General features: G+C 46.5%; 1 protein-coding gene across 3 annotated transcripts in view; it reads right to left on the minus strand.

The window, feature by feature from the left end:
* Positions 1 to 18,956, minus strand: part of ASIC2 (acid sensing ion channel subunit 2) — a 519,540-nt gene that overhangs the window by 29,162 nt on the left and 471,422 nt on the right. For all 3 annotated transcript variants that reach the window (XR_004756299.1, XM_035347654.1, XM_035347655.1), the window contains exon 2: positions 15,436 to 15,586. Coding sequence is in view for 2 of the 3 variants with exons in the window: in XM_035347654.1 (XP_035203545.1) it covers positions 15,436 to 15,586 (151 nt within the window). In the remaining variant the exon portion in view is untranslated. The remainder of the gene's footprint in view (positions 1 to 15,435; positions 15,587 to 18,956) is intronic.

The raw sequence follows: 18,956 nt of genomic DNA on the forward strand, positions 1-18,956 counted from the left end.
TTACCCCTAGAAGCCAAATGGATGTTAAATCTCAACAGAAGAAAAACTCTTGGAGCCTGGACTCTGGGAGCCAGAATACATTCATATTGCCTATTAGTTAATTTATCCCATCCTATTTTATAGATAGGGGTTTGTCAGTGCTGGGGTTCACCACTTGCAAGATTTCTAACACGTACTCACCCCTTGCATCATTCAGACACCAAAACCGAACACCTTGCTGACCAGAAAAGATTTTTCCTTATTTCTGTACAGTCCAGGTTTGCCCCATCTGCAGCCCAAAGCATCACTGCTTCCTTGCGACACCTGCACCTCTGTCCCGCCAAAACCTCCGTGTCTCCCGCCAGTCCCCAGCCCTCTCCTCTTGCGTTGCCACCTATGGAGGCTGCTATATAAAAATATTTGCATTGTCTTGTAGCGTGCTGCCCACGGCAAGGCCGGCAGGGCACAGACAGATCTCATATGGCAGCAGGCAGGCTAATATTTTCCTCTGATAAAAATAACCTGTGAAAATTACATCTCGCACAGCTTAGGGGGACAGCTTACAGAGCTGCAAGGAATTTTGCTGGAAGGGGTGGAAAAAGATAAAATCAGTCAGTGCTGACCTGGAGGTTTAAGAAGACTAATGGTGTGTTGATGTCAGAGGTTTTTTTCTGAGCTTTTGCAAGGCAAGGTGAGAAAGAGGCAGCATGAGAGAGGGCAGGAGGTGAAATAGAGCAGCTGGATGGAGCATGAGACATAGCTGGACTGGCTGAGATTTTGGGGAGAGAGGTGAGTTTTGCAAGGCAGACGGAGCAAGGGAAGTGCTCAGCTCTCTGCTTTTTGGCCACTTCAGAGCAGACCGTGGTCACTAGGGTCCCTCTGCAGCCCCTGCGTGATTTTCCACCCCAGCTTTTGGCAGCTGCTTGGCTTCTTTAGGTGAGAAATCTCTTTTTGATGAGTAACAGAGGGTTACTCCAGCTGCCAGAGCTAGGTCATGCTGTTCTTCACCCAAACTAACCTTCTCAGGTGCCAGCACACACAAAGAAATGACGCCTAAAAGCAAGGGTCTTGGTTGGTTAGGGCGACGGTTGGACTTGGGCGATGGTCTCAAAGCTCTTTTCCAGCCTAAATGATTCTGTGATTCTAACAGAAGCTTGGTAGTGAAACCACATCAGAAATACCACCATCGGTTCTGGTTGCAGAAGCCTGACCTATGGAGATGGGGAGAGGAGACACCAAAGCTGCTGGGCTGGGCCGAGGAGCAGGGAGCCCAGGATCTGGGAGGAGGCCAACACAGCTTGGGCTGTGCATCGTCTGGTGAGATAGAGCCTAAACACGGATGTGAATCCTCTCTACAACTACAACACAGACAAACACCAGAAGGGAGCAGAGCGTTTCCATCGACAGGAAAATATTTGAAAAAAAAAAAAAAAAAAGTCCAAGCTGGATCAACTGATGGTGAATGAGTTTGATCTGGAAATCTAAAGGTCCAGAGCCAACAGGGCTCTGCAGCTCTGCAGAGGCAGTTCCTGTCTGCCTCCGGTTTTCAGGTGGTTTGCACCAATCCTGCTGGAGGTTTCTCAACAAGTGGGTTGCCAAACTGGTCGCTTGCAGATCAGCTTGGCAAAGCACCCTAAAAGCAGACAAGGAGCACCATGCCCCACAAAGGGCTTTCAGACCATGGATCCATGGGCAGCTTCTCGTGGTGCACGTGTTCCTGTCCCTGCTTTCCTTGCAGGCTGATGGGCACCTCCCAGCTCCTTCCTCTCCACCACCCTCAACCAGCATCTGCCTTGCACCAGTTTTTGGAAACCTCAGGCTGCTCCAAGAAGCTTTGGTCTGCCTTCAGTCACCTGCAAACCTCTCTGCACAAGAGCCAAGGAGAAGCACCAGTGCCTCCAAACACTGCAGCTCCAAACAAGGCTGACTCTGTTACAGGGTCTGGAGGTCATGTGCCCCCTTTGGAAAGTAATGACACAAGTAAATGACTCCTGCTTGCTGAAAACACCTCTAGACTGGAAGCAGACAGCTTCCTGATGATGTTTAATGGTTAAAGGCTGGAGCTCTCCATCACCCTGGCATGCACCTGTGCACAACCACGTGCCCTCTGTACCCACTTTCTCACCCAGAAAGCAAAACCACAGGGAGCTGGGTGGTAGGAAAGACCATTAGGGTTATGAAGATACAAAGAGGCTGCCTCCCACACCCTCCTGTCATACCCAGCCCCCAAATCTGCATCATAATGCTTTAGAGACCCAACCCCAAGGGAAGATTTTGCCTCTGGAAACTTCAATTCTTGCCCCATACTGGGGTGCAGAAAGAGGGTCCCTGCACTCATGGGACCTGCTAGCCATCCTTACAGCATCAGCCCTGGGCTTGCATGGGCTACCATGTGTCGACATCCTACCCTTGGGCAGCAAAATGGCCAAATCCAGCTCCCAGTGCCTTGCTCTGCGCCGGTACAACACGAAACCCATCTCCCTTGGCCACAGCGGCACGGGTTGGAGCCAAGAGCTGGAGATGTGAGAGATTCTGCTCTGACAACTTTGTGGCTTTCCTGAGTTCAGTACTAACTTTCATTGCTCTAGTAATACTTATTGTTTTTACTATTGCAGTATTAGTGGCAGCCCACAGAACACCCATACAGACAAACCTGTGAGGCATTACAATTAGAAACTGAAGATAAATTGTTTCTGGCTCCTGGGACAGGGTATAACAAACTGCTGTGTATCGTCAAAATGTGTCAATTTTTCCCTTGGGAACATGCTCAGATATAAACTTGCAGCATGATAAATGCATCTCCATTGGGGCATCACTGAAATAAACAGGATTTTTGCCATTTTATTCCCATAATTGCCTCCAATATTCCTCATGCCAGGATTACAGTGCAGAGCTGGTTTAGCTCTATATGTGAATTAGATCGGAGGAAGACCTGTGTGAACCGACTGCCTTGGGGGAAGAGGCTGCTGAAGTGATGGAGGGAGGTCTCCAGTTCCAGTGAAGCTAGAGATTGCAGGGAACAAACTGGGGGGGATCTTCTGCCTTCCTGTGGGGATCAGCAGCCTGGGTTGAACTGGGACTTCATGCAGGTGCTGAAGCATCCCCAAATAAATCAGCCTGGGGAGGATGCATAGGTAAAAGGCCAGCACACTGCACACAGGCCTGTCGGGCTCAGGACTAGCGGAAAATTTGTTTCTTACCTGAAAGTGAGCTTTTAAAACAATGTGAGCAGTGCTGGTCCTTTCTCCTGGAACAAAGGGGACCAGATCACATGGAATATGAAGCTGGTTCAGAACCCTTTTTCTCCAGGCTCCTGTGTGAATACTTTGCCTTTCCTTTGCATTCCTGAGTGAATACTTTGCCTTTTTTCTTTTGCCTTTCCCCACAAAGAAACGCACTTCTGCCTTCAGCTAACCTGGGTACCTTTCAGGATCTATGCAGGGCTGTTTCACAGCAGAAACAGCTTTCCCATACATGCTTCCAAAGATGCCTGGTTTTGGCATTGAAAAATCAATGAGAATTGCAGCCTGGCTTTGGGGCTCTTGCTAAAAGGACTTAGATCTCACATAAGCCACAGCAGCGCGATGCTCAGGGACAAGCGACACCATGAAATGCTCTGCATGTTTACCCAGCAAACACACAGCTGTTCCTGGGGGAATTGCTGCCTGGCTTTTCTCATGCTGACCTTGCACTGGAAGGAAAGAGACTTTTCCTTTCCTACATGTGCATTTGACAGAAGGCAATGGCAATTGCTTCCCTTCTCCACTGTTCACACTCTCCAAAATATTTGAGTAACGACATCATGTAGTATAATTTGTCACTTGGCCAAACTCCGCAGATGGCATTTCCTTTTCTAATCTTTATAAGCTTCTCCTTAAATAGTAGTAGTGGAAGTAATAACTTCAACAAAAATATTAAACCTGATAAAACACAGTTGCAGCCCTCTTTCATAGAGCTTCCCAGTTTCTCAGCATGTTTCTTAGCAAAGTATACATTGGTGGTGGCGGCATGCCAAAACCAACCCTAGATAGACCCAAAATACTTTTGTTATTGTTGTTGTTCAGCCGCCCCCCCCGCGCCCCCCCAGTAATGATGCCTCTGTGTGTCACACAGCTCTATAACAGCTCATTTATATTGCTGCATGGCTTTGCAATCTCATTCTGGTGTCCACTGAGCAGGAAAGCCATCCAGCCCCATCAACAGCCCTGACCTAGCATGTCATCTTGCCAAAAGAGGAGAGCAGCCTTCAAAGCATTAGAAACATGTCCTGATGAGACAGCAGGAAGATGCCAACACGCCAGCAGCCCAGGTCTCCACTACCATACCCCATGCATTGCCCTGCAGGGCAGCTGGGGACAGCTCCTGCCTGGGGAGGCCACCAAACCCAACCTTCTGCCCCAGGGCTGCACCACGCCAGTTCCAAACTCCTCTGCCAGGTTGTCATCTAACCTATCCCTAAGCCACTAGTGAAGACAGGGTTCCCTCACTCCTTTGCTGGCACAAGGGGCAGCAGGAAAAGACACCTACCAAGGCTGCACCCAGCCTCCTCCCCCTCAGTCAAGACCACATGTCCTTCACTTCTGAACCACAGCCTGTCTCTCCCTCCTCACTTTAGTCCTTCCCATACCTGAGGTTTCACTTTTGTTCTCTCTAAACCAGACAGTGCCAGACCCTTCCCTATTTCAACCATTGCTAGTGAAGCCCAGCACCGCTGCTATGAGTCTGGGCAGCAGCAGACCTTGTGGGGCAGCAAGTGCCAAGACCCAACAGCAATGTCCTCCCAGAGACCCAGCAGAGCTAACCAAGCTCTTGCAACACTTGAGCTTCTTTTTCCTCTTCATCTTCCCTCTACACATTCAGCCATTTCGGATCTACGAACACAGAGGCAGAAATGACTCCTTGCCAGCTGATGAGTGATGAGCTTTGACTTTCTGCCCTCCTTTTGACCTCTATAAAAGCTGAATAATTAATCACACTTACTTTTTTCCCCTCTGCTCTTCTGTTCTGCTCGGTCAGTCTTTGCCTACAATCCAGCTATCCAGGAGCACACTCTGGATGCTCTTTGCCATCTGTGATTCCTTCAGGCACTTTGTATTCTTGCAATGAAACACGGTGTGACCAGAGACAGCTGTGCTCTTAGACATGGAGCCAAGGGTATGCCTTGAGCATATTTCATCTAATAAATGTGCAAGAAGAGAGCTGTAACTGAAAGGACAGTGAAAATTTGGTGATGCTGCCAAATGACAAAAGGAGGTGATGAGGAAAGGAGCAGCCACCAAAAGCAGCAGGAAACACTCTGGGGAAGCAAAATGCTTCCAGAGCAGCTACAGGAGGGGAAAAACCCTCCCACTGCCATCTCAGCACAGCTTTGCAGCACATGGGGGCTACAACAGCTTGCCTTAGGAAGTGCCTGAGGTCTCCAATGTCAACCAGAGCCCCTGTCGCTGCAGGTTGGACAAAGTCAGAGCAAGAGGATGATCCCAGCACCAAAGAGATTAGTGAAATTAAAGGTAATTAGCACTTGCAAGATACTTTTATCTTCAAAGAGCTTTATAGCTACAAAATCTCCTGGTACCTCCCTGGGATGGATTAATATGCGCTAAGCTCTTCATTTTCCAGGAGGGAAACAGAGTTGAATGGTCTTGACTTGAATGCTCAAGACCAGAGAGGATGGTAATGATGTGGATTACCCTCCTCTCAAACTGGTGCATGCCATGGAGTGTCCCCAGACCTCACCAGCATCACCGATATCTCACTGTCACTGCACAGAAAAACTAATACTACTACTAATAATAAATTTATGTTTGTAGGTACCTCTGCAGCTCCTGGGACAGCAAAGGTTAAGCCTGCAGGCAGCAGTCCCTGAACCTTGCTGCCTTGGTGTGAGCCACCCAGCCACCATCACATAGCCATAACATCACACATGCCCAGCCTCTTCTGTCTCCTCGACCCTGATGAATTCTCACTATTTTTATTTTGAGTGCTCATCTCAGCTAAGGACACTTAACTTCACATGCCAGCCACAAAGATTCGAATAAAAGCTGCAGTCTGAAATGCATACTTAATTGTGATGCTGCATGGCATTGCTTTGTAACACAGATCCGTCAGTTTTAGGTGTCTTATCTCTGCTTTACCAGATCTTCCAAAGCTACCTTCTAATTTTCCTTCCTTTAGTTTTGCCTTAAATGAACACTTCCAGACTTCGGGTGGTTGATTTTTTATTTTTATTTTTTTCCATTTAGGAGAAGCTTTTAAAGTGTCTAAATCCCTTAAAGGTTTTGCTAAGTCGCTAATACATATTTACAATCTTCACTTCAATAACATTATGTGACTGGGGACATCTGACTGTGCTTGCTAATGCCAACCCTACGGAGGATAAACTCTTCTCTTTTTAAGCAGGAGCATAGGAATAGCAGCAGCTTTCCCAGCCACATGTCATCTTCCAAGCACATATGTGTCCATGCAGGGGACTTGGTGCTGGAAAAGGAAGGTATGCAATACCTGCAGCAGCTAGGCACTTTGCCTTGCACTGTGATTTTATTTTTGTAAGTCTGGGTCTCTCAGGGTAACTCTAACTGCCAAACCAGCACAGGTTGGACCTAGAGGACACTGCTTGTTGCACTGGGATGGGTCTAAATTCACTCCTTAGATGAGACCATGAGCCAGGACTTCAGCATCAAGATCACGTCAGGGACCAGAGGGACAGATGGACAAAGTCTGGGGATGCTACAGATTTGTCTGTGTACCCGGTAAGGAAATCCCTTGCAAACAGCCCACACTTTTCAGGCTTGTGCTTGCTCACTGGCAGCCAAAGCTGCTGAGATCGTGATGGCTGCAAAGCACTGTTTTTGGCTCCAAAACCCTAAAGACTGGCTAACAATGAACAATTCCCACAATTATTAGAGCAAACAACCATTGGATTTTAATACCAAGATGAAATCTCTCTTCCCCAGAATTGTTGCCTCTCATCCCACCAGGCATGCTGGACAGCCAACATCAATCCTTGGGGCAAACTGAGCCTACATCAGCCCCTGGACAATCTGCTGGGCACATGGAAATAGCAGTACCTGCTGCACTGCAGAAGAGAAAAATAGCTTTTCCAACAGCTGTGACCACTCTCTCCAGCACCACGATAACATCGAGAGGCCCCGAAGAGCAATTCACCACAAACTGGAGCATATTGGTTATATGACAACCTTAATGACACCGTCCAGATGCAAGAACCTGAGTAACCTTTGAGTTGCCTCTCTCTTCTTCAGCGCTATTGATGAGTGTGCTCAGGCAAACATAATTAATTTTTAGTGGCAGCCTAATTTTGTGGATGCTCTGTTTGTCAGGGGGCTGGCAAAGCTGGAAATAATGCTGACCTTTTCTCCATGGGAAACCTAGCTAATTGAACAAATTCTTGCTCTCATTAGGAAAAGTTCCCAAGATGAAGCAAAGCACAGCACATTTTACATCTCCCTTCAGGTGACACCAACCTGCCTCCTAAAGGTCAAGCTGCCTCTTCATGAGTTGATGAGAGATTGGATCTAAGCTCGTTTCCTATTGCAAAAAAGCAGCAAGTTCTGGCCCAAACCCCTCAAAGGTATTTATGCTCAAGGCCGCTGCTACTTTATAGGTACCATTTATCTCCTTGGACATCCGAGACTTCAGCAGGATGGATCAACCCTGTGTCACTGGGGCTTCTTCTATTGCCTTGGCTACACATTGCTACCTGGTAATGCCAAATCTTCAGCATCACTTCAAATAAAGCAGCATCCTCCCTTTGCAGCACCAACTGTGGGTCAGCAGAAGTAGCTTTATGGTAGCATTTAATAGATCATGTTTAGCAAGATGGGATTTGTGCACAGGAAGCTCTACTTCATTTAGCAGAAAGGATCGTAAGCAGCGAGGACAATTTGACTCTGTAAGGATGGGTTTGGTGTCATGCAACAAATTATTCTCCTAGCACTGTTATGAGAAGTGCCTTTGCTCAATCTTCTCCATTGCTTTTACAGGCTTTCACTGCAGGTCATAATCTAAAGTACTTCTGGCACAGAGACATGTCTGTGCAGGCTCTGAACACACCTATTAGGAGCGGTCAATCTTGCAGTTTAATAAGGAACTGATACACAAGCTTCTCCCTTGGTGATGGGCAGGTATTGAGTTTACAGCATGTGAGTCCATTCGTGGCTGTCTTGACTTACTTGGATTTTGATTTTGTGTCGTTCTTGGGCTCTATGCTCTTGCAAAAACTGCAATCCAATGCAGACCATAAAGCACTGGAACAAACAGGCAGCAAGCTCAGGGCACAGCCCTCTCTGCTGCCCTTTGCCAGTACGCAGAAAGGAAGCCAGAGCAAAACAGTGAGCTCAGAGAGCACTTCTGGGCTGCTCCAGGCTCTTGGTGGCACAGAGGGAGACCCCCTTGAGCACACACCAGTGCGACAGAGCCAGGCACAGCTGCACTGCACAACACACCATGAAAAAATCTCCATGGGTTCATACTTTGGGTTAGGAGAGGCAGCTTTGAAGCCCTGTGCCCAGCTCAGAGCAAGGCAGCATGCTGCCTTGTATTCCTATTGTGAATTTTAAATGTCGTTTTGGTCTTTCCTCCTTCCAGAGGGAGCAGCATTTCATCTGCCTGTGCAGAACGGTTACAGGCACACACACAGTTTGTTAAGCAGCTAGAGAAATTGCCCTGGGCTTAAAAGAGCTGGAGGAAGGCAAGTTACTCCTGCACACACCTTGTCTTTCTTCCTTTTCTTTTGCCTATTTTTTTTTTCCTTCCTTTTTTTCTGCCCCCCTCTCCTTTTTTTTTTCTCTAATTAATAATCAAATTCTATTGAGAACCCACCCTTACAAGGCAAAGTTTCACCTGCAAAAAAACTGCCCTAAGACAGCCATGGCTGTGTGTGAGAGGCAACTGCTGGCAGCAGCCCTGTAATGAAAAGGAAAGGGCAAAAGCTCTGAGAAATCCTGCTGTCAGCACTAGCCACAGACCTTTAGCAAGTCTATTCCCATTTGAAAATCCGCTTGGGGTTTTGCATGCACATGTCTACTCAATATCCCAGTGCAGCCTAAGGGCTGCCCATGCATTACCAATCCAGTGCCGTAACACACCTTCCTCCCATGGTGCAACACTGCTGCTACCCATCCCTTCCCCATTCCCAGGTCATTTTCTACCTATTTTGCATGTACAGATCACCTCCTTATTGGTAATAATTACTCCACTTCAAACTACACAAGCTGTGAATGAAGCTGACGCACAAACCCTTGCCATTTTCCTTCTCCCCAAGCCCCATGGTGGCTCAAAGCCTGCAGACAATTACCCGTGGTGTAAATTCAAAATAGCCCCACAAGTCTGCAGTCGTGACTAGGGGAGGATGGGCTACCTCCTCCTGCAGCCGCCTCATGCTTGACTTCAGATGCCGGCTAAGCAAGGAGGCCTGAATTTATGATGAACTGCCACTAATCATATTAATATACACAAATAAATTACAGCGACTGCTTTGTGCCTCTCCACAGCTGGCAAATCCAGTGCTGCAGGGCTCGGGCTTATTAATGTGCCACACACAGAGGTTGCACAGCAGGAGACCAAGTGTTTGGGGTTAGGAGGCTTTGGGGAAAGGGGAAGAGATGTCTGACCCCTGAGGTGCATCATCAACTTTCCCTCCTTGCTGTAAAAAACTTTGCAGTGCAGCAGAAAAAAGGTTCCACAAGGCCCCTCTCTGCAGCACAGAGATGCTGCTTAAATCTGTTGTGCCTGGCACGAAATCCTAGAGGCCAGGGAAATCAAAGCAACCATGGAAACGCTCTCCGATTGCACCAGCCTCAGTAAACTTTGCAAAACAAATTTTCAGGGTTGGCAGCAGTGGCCTCCAGCCACCTGGGGCTGCCCTCACCCCATCCAAGTCCTCTCTGCAGCAGGAGGATCCAGAAAGGATCTGGGCTTTTGTGAGCAAGGAGAACAGCCCTGGCTTGAGCCGAAAGCATCGCCGTGGTGCTGCTTGCAAGGAGTGAATGCGGATGATTTGTGATGCACATCCCTTTGAACAGATGCCTGGAGCAACCCAAACCACTGGAGATGCTCCCTGGGAGGCACCATCCCATTAGAGACCTCAAAATCCACAGCAGGCAGCAGATCTCCCAACACATCCCTGCTAACCTATTCTACAACAGAAAAATCCACCAGAGAGACACCTTATCTAAAATGTGAGCTGCACATGGAGTGGGGGAGCAAGGCTTGTGCTCACGTTGGCACAATGTCCCAGAGCACGTCTGCTCTGCATACATCCCACCCCAAGCTGATCCCCAGGGAGATGCAGCTGGAGGAAGGTGGGATGGCTCCACCACCGTATTTCCCCCCCTTTAGAGACTCTATGAGAACCAAAAGAGCTCTTCCTAGTACAGCCAAAGGCAGAAAGTGTGGCTGAGCTACCTTCTGAAGCATTAGGGCTTGTGTGAAGACCCCGATTCAAAATGAAAACCATGCTAATTCAATTTATTGAAATTCAATTTGGGAGAGGAAAGAGATCTGCTGAATTAAGGTGGCTTTAATGAGGAAGAAAAGCAGTGGCATAGAAATTTGATATCACTGAAACCACCTGCACATCTGGGTAATTTGGATGAATGCTGCAGACGTGCAGCTCCCCCCAGCACAGAGGATGAGCATCCGATGCCTCGGGCATGGCGCAGGCTGGTACCTGAGCCTCCATCCATCATTTAGTTTCAGGGGTTGGAAGCCAGGCATCCACTGGGCCATAACAATGTTACAAGACCCCATTGGGAAGCAAAAAATGCATTGCAACACTGCCAGATGTGCAGGGAAACAGGCTCAAGGCCTTTCCTCTGCATGACCTAGATGAAAAGACTTGCTTGTAGCCTGTGTTTTTCTACTGAGTTAAATAACAGCAGCCTATAACACTACATGATCATCTCCTAAGTGGATTGAAGCCTCAAGCTTTATAGATTTCATGCTTCTTTTTAGTGCCATTTTATACTGCATTTCTCATCCTTTTTTTTTTTTTTTTTTTATTCAGCGTGTTACTTGATTAATAAGTATGAAATGTTCATCGTTATCCGACAATTCCTGAAACACAAATGCAGAACTCTTTGATTGTATTTCTTATTTACAGCCCTGTAGCCTGAGTGATTTCCAATTTACTGTGCTGCTGTATTAGGTCAATATATAATACCTTGGGCCACTCCAGAAAGATTAACCACAAGTGCACTCCCTTTCCAATCAAATAGTCACTGCTATAAATTAGAATTTCTTTTACTGTGTTTGATTGCATTTCTGCCACTTTCCCTACAAAACACAATAAAACAAACACCCTCTGCATCCCCACCTAGTAATTATGGCACCTAGTTCAGTGAGATCAAGATGTGCAGCTGTGGTATTTGGGAGACTCGGTGCCGTATGAACGACGGCTGCAACTTTCACCTACACTGCCCAGAGCCTGTGGCTTACTGTTTCCCCATCAGTTATTGGAAAGAGTTTTCTCTGATATACTTTTTTCCATCTTACATTTCACATTCATGCAGGGTTCTTCTTGTTTGCATCGTAATTCCTATGGGACAGCATGACACATGGAATACTTAAGGTTTTCTGCAAAACACACGGGTGATGTGAAGACTTCAGCCACAAATTATTTTCCCACTCTTTTCCTTTCTAGTAACTTCACAATTACAGTAAAATGCTAGAAAATATAATTCCTAGAAGTGCAAAATTCAGAAGACAATGATTTCCAGCTCTTTTTCTTTTTATCTTCATTTTTTTTTTCCACGTACCTTATGATTTTGACATTCCTGACACAATATTTTTGCACACCCAAAGATGGCAATGCTGCCTGATGCCATGACATCCAGATAGTCAAAATACCCTTTTTTTGCTCTGGAAAATCAAGACTGAAGCAGTCTGTGTGCACTCGCTATTCCAAAATTAGACTGCACATAACTTTAACATGTTCAAATAATGGGCTTGCATATGCACACAGTCAAGCAAAAGGTATATTTTTCTAATAAGAGCAAGTTGTTAGACAAGTTATTTCAGCTTCCCAAGATATTAATGGATACTCAGTAAAGGTCTTTTTAGAATGATAATACACTTCATTTTGTTTGCCAAGTTGGTAACAATTAAATCACTTTTTGGATTACAAAGCATATGCCAATGTGACATGGTGGTGGCGGCTCCTGGAGCAGCCCTATCCCAAGCTATGAACCAATATTTTCTGTCTTAATTTCTTATTTGAATTGCAAAGAACAGTCTAAAGAAGAAAGCAGAGATCCTGAGGCATGCAGCCAGAACCAAAATGAGGATTTTTGAGTCAACACACAGGCTATTTTCCTAAGGGGCTGTGATGAAGAAAGCTTTTTTATGGTATCTCCACACCCAGAGCAAAAAGCAAAGCAGCTACGGGACCAAATCTAGGCACCATTGATTGAACTTTGCATTAAGAAAAATCAGCCCAGCACCCAAAAGAACCACAACTGCACTGTGACAATGAGGTAAGAGGGACCCAAGGTGCAGAGGAAAGGTCCTGCGGGGTGCCCTGGCCATGGTTTGGATGGAGAGGCAATGAACCAGGGCCTGGAGAGCCCTTCGAGTATGGCTGTTTTCTATGGGGCAGACCCTTGGGGGATGCACAAGCCAAGGCCACCACGACAGGTCAGGGAAACATATCTTTTTCCACGTGAAGGTCTCCCTGAGGTGACAGAAGCTGGCCAACCTTCTGCATCCCTGAAGCACTTCATGAAGAACCAACGCCACGAACAGGACTTGGAGCAGCTTGGTAGGCTGCAGGTGCTAACGGCTCTGGGAAAACTCAGATCGACATGGTACGGACAGCTGGGGGAGGAAATGGTCTCAGCAGCCCCATTTGAGGGATGCTGCAGAAGTTGCAATCCGGAGATAAAAGGTTGAGTAACTCAGCCTCACAAAATCCACTGTCAAAGAGGCAACTAAAGAGCACCTGCTGGGCACGGGATAGCTACAGGGGAGACAACAACAAAAACAGTGTGTAGAAATATCTGAAGAGCTAAACATAAGGAGAGCGCAGACAGTTTAGGTTATATTGGAGATATTAACTCACTGGGAAGAAGCAACTCAACTCCTTCCATCCTGGTGATATCCCCATGCCTACCCACAGACCTGGCATTGCAACGCACAGGTCTCACCCCGTGTGTGCCCCCATACTTCTCCATAGCACAGGTCAACACTGCCCACTAAGTGCTGTGTTCTAGATGAAGCTTTTCACTGGAGAGAAGTTTGTACAGTCCCAGTGGTGGCAGCTGAGGAGATTTAATTCCACATACATTTACATTATTATGCAAATATTTGAAAATCATCAACTCCTTCACTTACCTACTAAGAGCTGAGTTAAGAGTTTCCATGGGAACAGCAACTATTAACCTCTATAGTTAATATTTTTATTCTGGTAGTGTCCAGAGAGCCCAACAAACACTGAAAACAGCTTATACAAGACGCTGTAGGAATGTGGAAGGTGAGAAAGTCTCTTGTTGGAAGGCAAAGATTAATGTTTTATGAGCTTCAATGACAAGTATCAGTTCTACCTGGACCTGTAAAAACACAGCCAAATGGGCTCACAACATGTCCAGGAGCTTCACCTATACCACTTAACTAAATAAAGAGCCCTATTCATATTGTTTTGACTTGAATCCTATTGCACTTCATGGTCAAGTATTGACCTTAATAGATAACCTAGCTCAATCCAGAGCTTGTAACATCAGCCCAGTTCCAAGGACATGACAATCTTCTGCATGCTTCTGGTCTTCAGCTGAGTACAACTTTAAGTTAAATACATGTGAAATCAGCAGTGGTGAGGTCATGAAGGGAAAGGACATCATCATGGGTGTCTTGAAAATCAATAGGGTATATTGCTCTGGCCTGCATGTGATCAAAATTCAAGTATGTACTCAAGAAACCCTAAAACCTACAAGATTTTTTGGAAAAAAAATAATATTATATATATACATATAACTGTGAGGTGTGGTTTTTTTTTTTCCCCTTCACGTTTCAAATCTGCAAGGACAGTCAGATTTCAAGCACCTCTGCACGAAATTTGCCTGAAAAGACCAACTGGGAGCTGCCGTCCCACCTACCCTCTGGATGATGGATATGCTCATGGATGTGGAGGTACCAGGCTGGAAACCTCCTCCACACCACCGTGGGCAATTCTGCCTGGCTTCCCTGCCAGGTGGTAAGAGCAAGACCCTCCCTCATCTTTCATCCTCCCTGTTTATTTCTCCACTTACTTTTTTCTTTCTTTTTTATAATGAGAGTCTGGTTTACCCATCTGTGTCTAATCCACCTTTCCCAGCACTTTAGTGATAGGAAAGCACAGCTCTAAAAGTGGCATGTTTCTGCATGGGCTCCTCCTGAGGAGTCCAAAATGCAGCCACAAAAAAAAACAACCCTAAAGCGAGGATGGGGTAATGCAAGATCTGTGTCACCATGGCAACTTCAGAGGGATCCTAAACCCAATAAAGCTGAACATACAGAGCTCACGGTGTGGTTGTCTGAGCCTGCTAGATCTGCCATTGATGTGGTTGTCTCCTCACCCCAAGGGCTGCCCAAGGCAGTCTGTAGGCAATAAAACATCGGAGGTGGAAGATGTACGTCATCTTCTCACTATAGCTGTGAACCCATTTTGCCTTTAAAAGGACAAGACTTCAAACACATGCAACAAGTCAGAAATAATTATCTCATATCACCATCTCCACCCCCTCACCCAGGCCAGATCAGGCTGACTTCGAGTATGAGCTACAAAGTGGAAGGCAAAGCTCTTGTTATACGAGGCTGTGCATTTGTAAGTGATTGACAGGACTGTGGGAATCTGTTTCAATCCTAAGAATCAAACACCACACAAATACATTTTAAGTTTTGAATGAATGCAGCCAATTCTTCACTACTTAACAGAAGATTAAAAGGTGCTTGAAGGGGCTCGTAGGAGACCTGTGAGTGAGCACAGCCCCCTGGTCCACCCACACAGCTGCAACCCAGGCAGACAGAAATTAGGGCAATGACCTTCCCTAAACGTCAAGAAGAAAAACACAAAACATAGTGGTCCACCTTGAACGTGGCCTTCCAAAATGCCTTTCTAGGGAAGAGGGATGTGCTGGAGTATCTGAAGCAGACTCTATGCCTCTCATCACCCATAGGCACCCAACACTACCCCAGGACAGGTGATGGGGCTTCCAAAAAGACAATACACCTCTTTGGTGCCGAGACACCCGAATTCAATGTTTATGACCTGAGCTATGGAAATGTTGGTCCCTACCACCAGACACAGACACTGAGAAGAAAAGCAACTCGGTTCTATACAGCTTGAGGCCCTCTTGCTTTGAAGAGCTATTTGGTTTAGACACTGACTGTGAAGGCTGGGATGGGAAAATCTTTCCACACACACACACACAAAATTACATTCATATTTGCAGAAAAAGAAACTCATACCTGTTTCTCCCCATATTGGCAAATATTCATCCTGCTGTATGTCTAGCATGATTTCCAGTCCATTGCCTGTCCCACCCTTGACCGTGGTAAGAAGAGGCCGTCCTTCTTCTCCTGAGTTAAACATGTAACATTTCCCATATTTTGTAAACACCTGCAAGGAGGAAAAAAGACAAAGAGCCATATAATAAATGCCTCTTCCCACCCAAAGGTGGGCAGGACAATGAGGAACATCCATGTGCTGTGGCTCAAAGGGAAATATCTTCTGATAAATCTACCCCAGTTTAATAATGTAGCATATTGTGTTCTCCTTACAGAAAATGAAGGATGGAGAAAAGAAAGAGAAAGACACTTTAGAGCAGTGAACACGTGACTTCATCTGGTTGCCCAATCCACATCGTGTTCCTTCTCCAAGATACACAGGCACAGGCTGTATTTGAGCTTGTACTAAAATACAGCACAATTCCCCCATATTGTTCTCCACCCACCCCCACAGTATGCTCATCACTGCATAGGTAGACCCATTCATCCTAGTCCCCAGGGGATGCACGGGCTGTCTCCGAAGCCCACCCTGACTCCAAGCAGATCCAGCAGTCCCTGTGCTGATGTCTCCGCTGACCCCTGGCAAGTTAGGGACAAGCCACTGAAGCAACACAGAAGCTCTGTGAGATGAGTGGATCTGGAGAGGTAGGAGCTTGCAGGACTGTCTGGGTAGACACTTGCTATGGAGTCAACTCACTTACACCAAATATCAAACCTGGTAGGCACAGGTCATGCCCACTGCTTGGCACCCAGGGGGAAATGGGAATGATGCCTGCGCTCTCCAGACACCAGAAAAATCCAATATCCTGTTTATCATCACTCCACCACTCCCCAGGCAATCCCTTATTGGGGATTCAGCTGGCCCCACATTTGGGCTCAGCAACATTCAGAAATTCTCCCCGCATCGCACATCACGACTCCCAGCACTGGCCTGAGTCAGGGATCACAAGACGCCTTCGAGTCGCCCCTCGCAGTATTGGAAAGTCCATCTTGGCAATCAGTAAGCAACCGGCAAATGCTGCTAATGAATACTCAGACTGAAGGGAGCACAAGAGCAAGCGGCACACTGGCAGTGGTCCCACCTGCCTTGGCAGAAATCATCAGTTGCTAACGCATTCGCTGAGATCACGCGACCACAGGATGATTCATAAAGCTACACAGAAGCAGGAGTCATCATCAATTTATTCCTATCAAATATTGACATATGCCTTATAAAAGCGCAGCATTAGGGAAGCAGGTGAAAAGAAAACGAGGCTATGCTGGACATGAAATCATACTCAAGTTAAAAAACTCCAATTGGAGCAAAAGGGACACAGAGAATACAAAGCGCTTGTGGGAAAAAATATGCCCTTTTAAAAAGATTTTATCCAAGTGAAAATCTCTTTTTAATACTTGACTGACCTATTAAACCATTCAAGCTGGAAACATAATCTGAACAATAGTAAGCCTGTGTTAGCAGCCAGTGCCTGTAGATGGGTTTTCCCAGATAGGCTGTGAAGGCAGAAGTCACAAATTTCTAATTAGGATAGCTTAAAATACAGGAAGAAGAAAACCTACATAAGTGAAAATCATGGGAAAACAAGCAAGCTTATATATAAAGCAAAGCACACTGTAAATGCTGAGTAAGGATTTAGATTCTGATGCACCCAGAGCAGCCTTTAGCCAAATAAATCCAGGCAATTTTATAGGGCTTTTTATATTGCCCTTTGCAGCTGTAAAATTCTAAGTATAAAACTTCCATTTAGGGAATTTTCATCCAACAACAAGCGACAGGGGTCCACCACTCACTTTGGTTGCACTTCTGCAAGCCCCACCATGGAAAAATAAATCAAACTGAGCTGAAAAGGAAGGGACCTTCCCCATTCTCTCCACCTTTAGGAAGCAACCATCAAAGGCAACAGCGAGCCCTGGGGACAACCTGAGACACAGCTTAAATCCAGCATTGACATCACTCCCAGGACTACAAGGAAACGTTTCCAAGGAAGCCCAGTCATTTTCCACTGCTCATTAGGGCTGTCATTAAGCACCAGCCCTCACAAAGGCTCCTGATGCGTATCTGCCCTTTCAGCTCTGCAGTACCTGTGGTTTTGTACAGCCAAATAGTGCACCAGAGTCATGACTGTGATACATAGAACATGAACCCTTGTCCTAACAAGGAATTGGGCATCTTTGCTGAAGTACCTACAGCATGAAAACTTTGGGGTCACCACCAGGCTTGGCAGCTAAGCAAAGAAGTGGTGCTTCAGAGGAGACCAACAAGGGACACATCAGCAAACAGCATGGACCAGGAAGGATGTATAGAGCAAAACAGCCATGGAGGAGGACCTGCTGTCCTTGATGCTAAGACATGATGCTAAGGTTTGATTCAGGGCTTTTTTTACTCCTTTGGACCAGCTTGAGCTTGGTTCCATGTCTAGGTGCCACATCTTCTCACTAAGTTTCCTCCACAGGGAATTGAGCTCAAGGTGGCTCCTCAATGCAAAGCAAAGCCCAGTAAGTGGACATGGTTGGGAGATTTGCTCCAAAAGCTCACTCCTGATCCGACTAAATCCCACGCAAATGCCTCTAGTGGGGATGTGAGCTGGTTGCATGCTGCTCCCACCACTCACAAACAGTGGCTCTCACAGAGGCAAGCACCACCAGGCTTGAAAAGCACTGAAAAGTGAAAATGAAAGAATAAACTGAGGTCGAAGGAATGAGAGCCTTTCCCTGCAGGATAAGGTTCTCAGGGAACCTAGGGGAAGGACAGCCCTACAGCGCGGACGGCAATGCTGGTACTGAAACAGCAACCAGGGGATGCCTTCAGGCAGTCTTCTGCTAGACTTAGCTATGCTCCCAGGCACAAAGTAGCCATAAATTCATCAATCAACCAAGGAAACAAGCAAAGACCAGAAAATGAGACAGGGAGAAGAAAAATACAGGGAAGAAAGCCACTCTGCAACACTGCAGCAGGATACCCTGCCCTGCCTACCTAGGAGCACCTCTTGCTAACTCCTGCGCCCAAAATATAGCTGCAGCAGCCACCACCACTGCACACGGCAGGACACCCCCACACCAGGAGCTTCACCCCCGTGTGCCACCTCTCCGTGTCCCCAGAAGCACACTCCACCCACCCTGCTCTCCAAAGATGCTGCATGGAGCACTGATATGGCGTTTCACCTCAGCTTGAAAACACTTGCAGGGGCTTCAGAGTGATGAAAGCTTTGGGGCCAACAGCACTGCTTGGGAAGTATTTGTGGAGAGCAGCATGCATTAAATAAAGCCTCAGCGGGTTTATTTTTCCTCCATGGTACAAATCTCATGTGGTGTCCATACCCCACTGTTGGCTGTCTTCTGCCTCAAGCCCCATGTGAGCTCTTTCCACCACCCATACCTCTCTCGAGAGCCTCAACCACAAGGCTTTCCATCTCTCCCTAAGCAGCTATAAAAGTCTATTTATATTGGCATTTAAAAAAAAAAAAAAAAAAAAAAAAAAAAAAAAA

Source organism: Oxyura jamaicensis, chromosome 27 (genome assembly GCF_011077185.1).
Source record: "Oxyura jamaicensis isolate SHBP4307 breed ruddy duck chromosome 27, BPBGC_Ojam_1.0, whole genome shotgun sequence".
Taxonomy (NCBI): Eukaryota; Metazoa; Chordata; class Aves; order Anseriformes; family Anatidae; genus Oxyura; species Oxyura jamaicensis.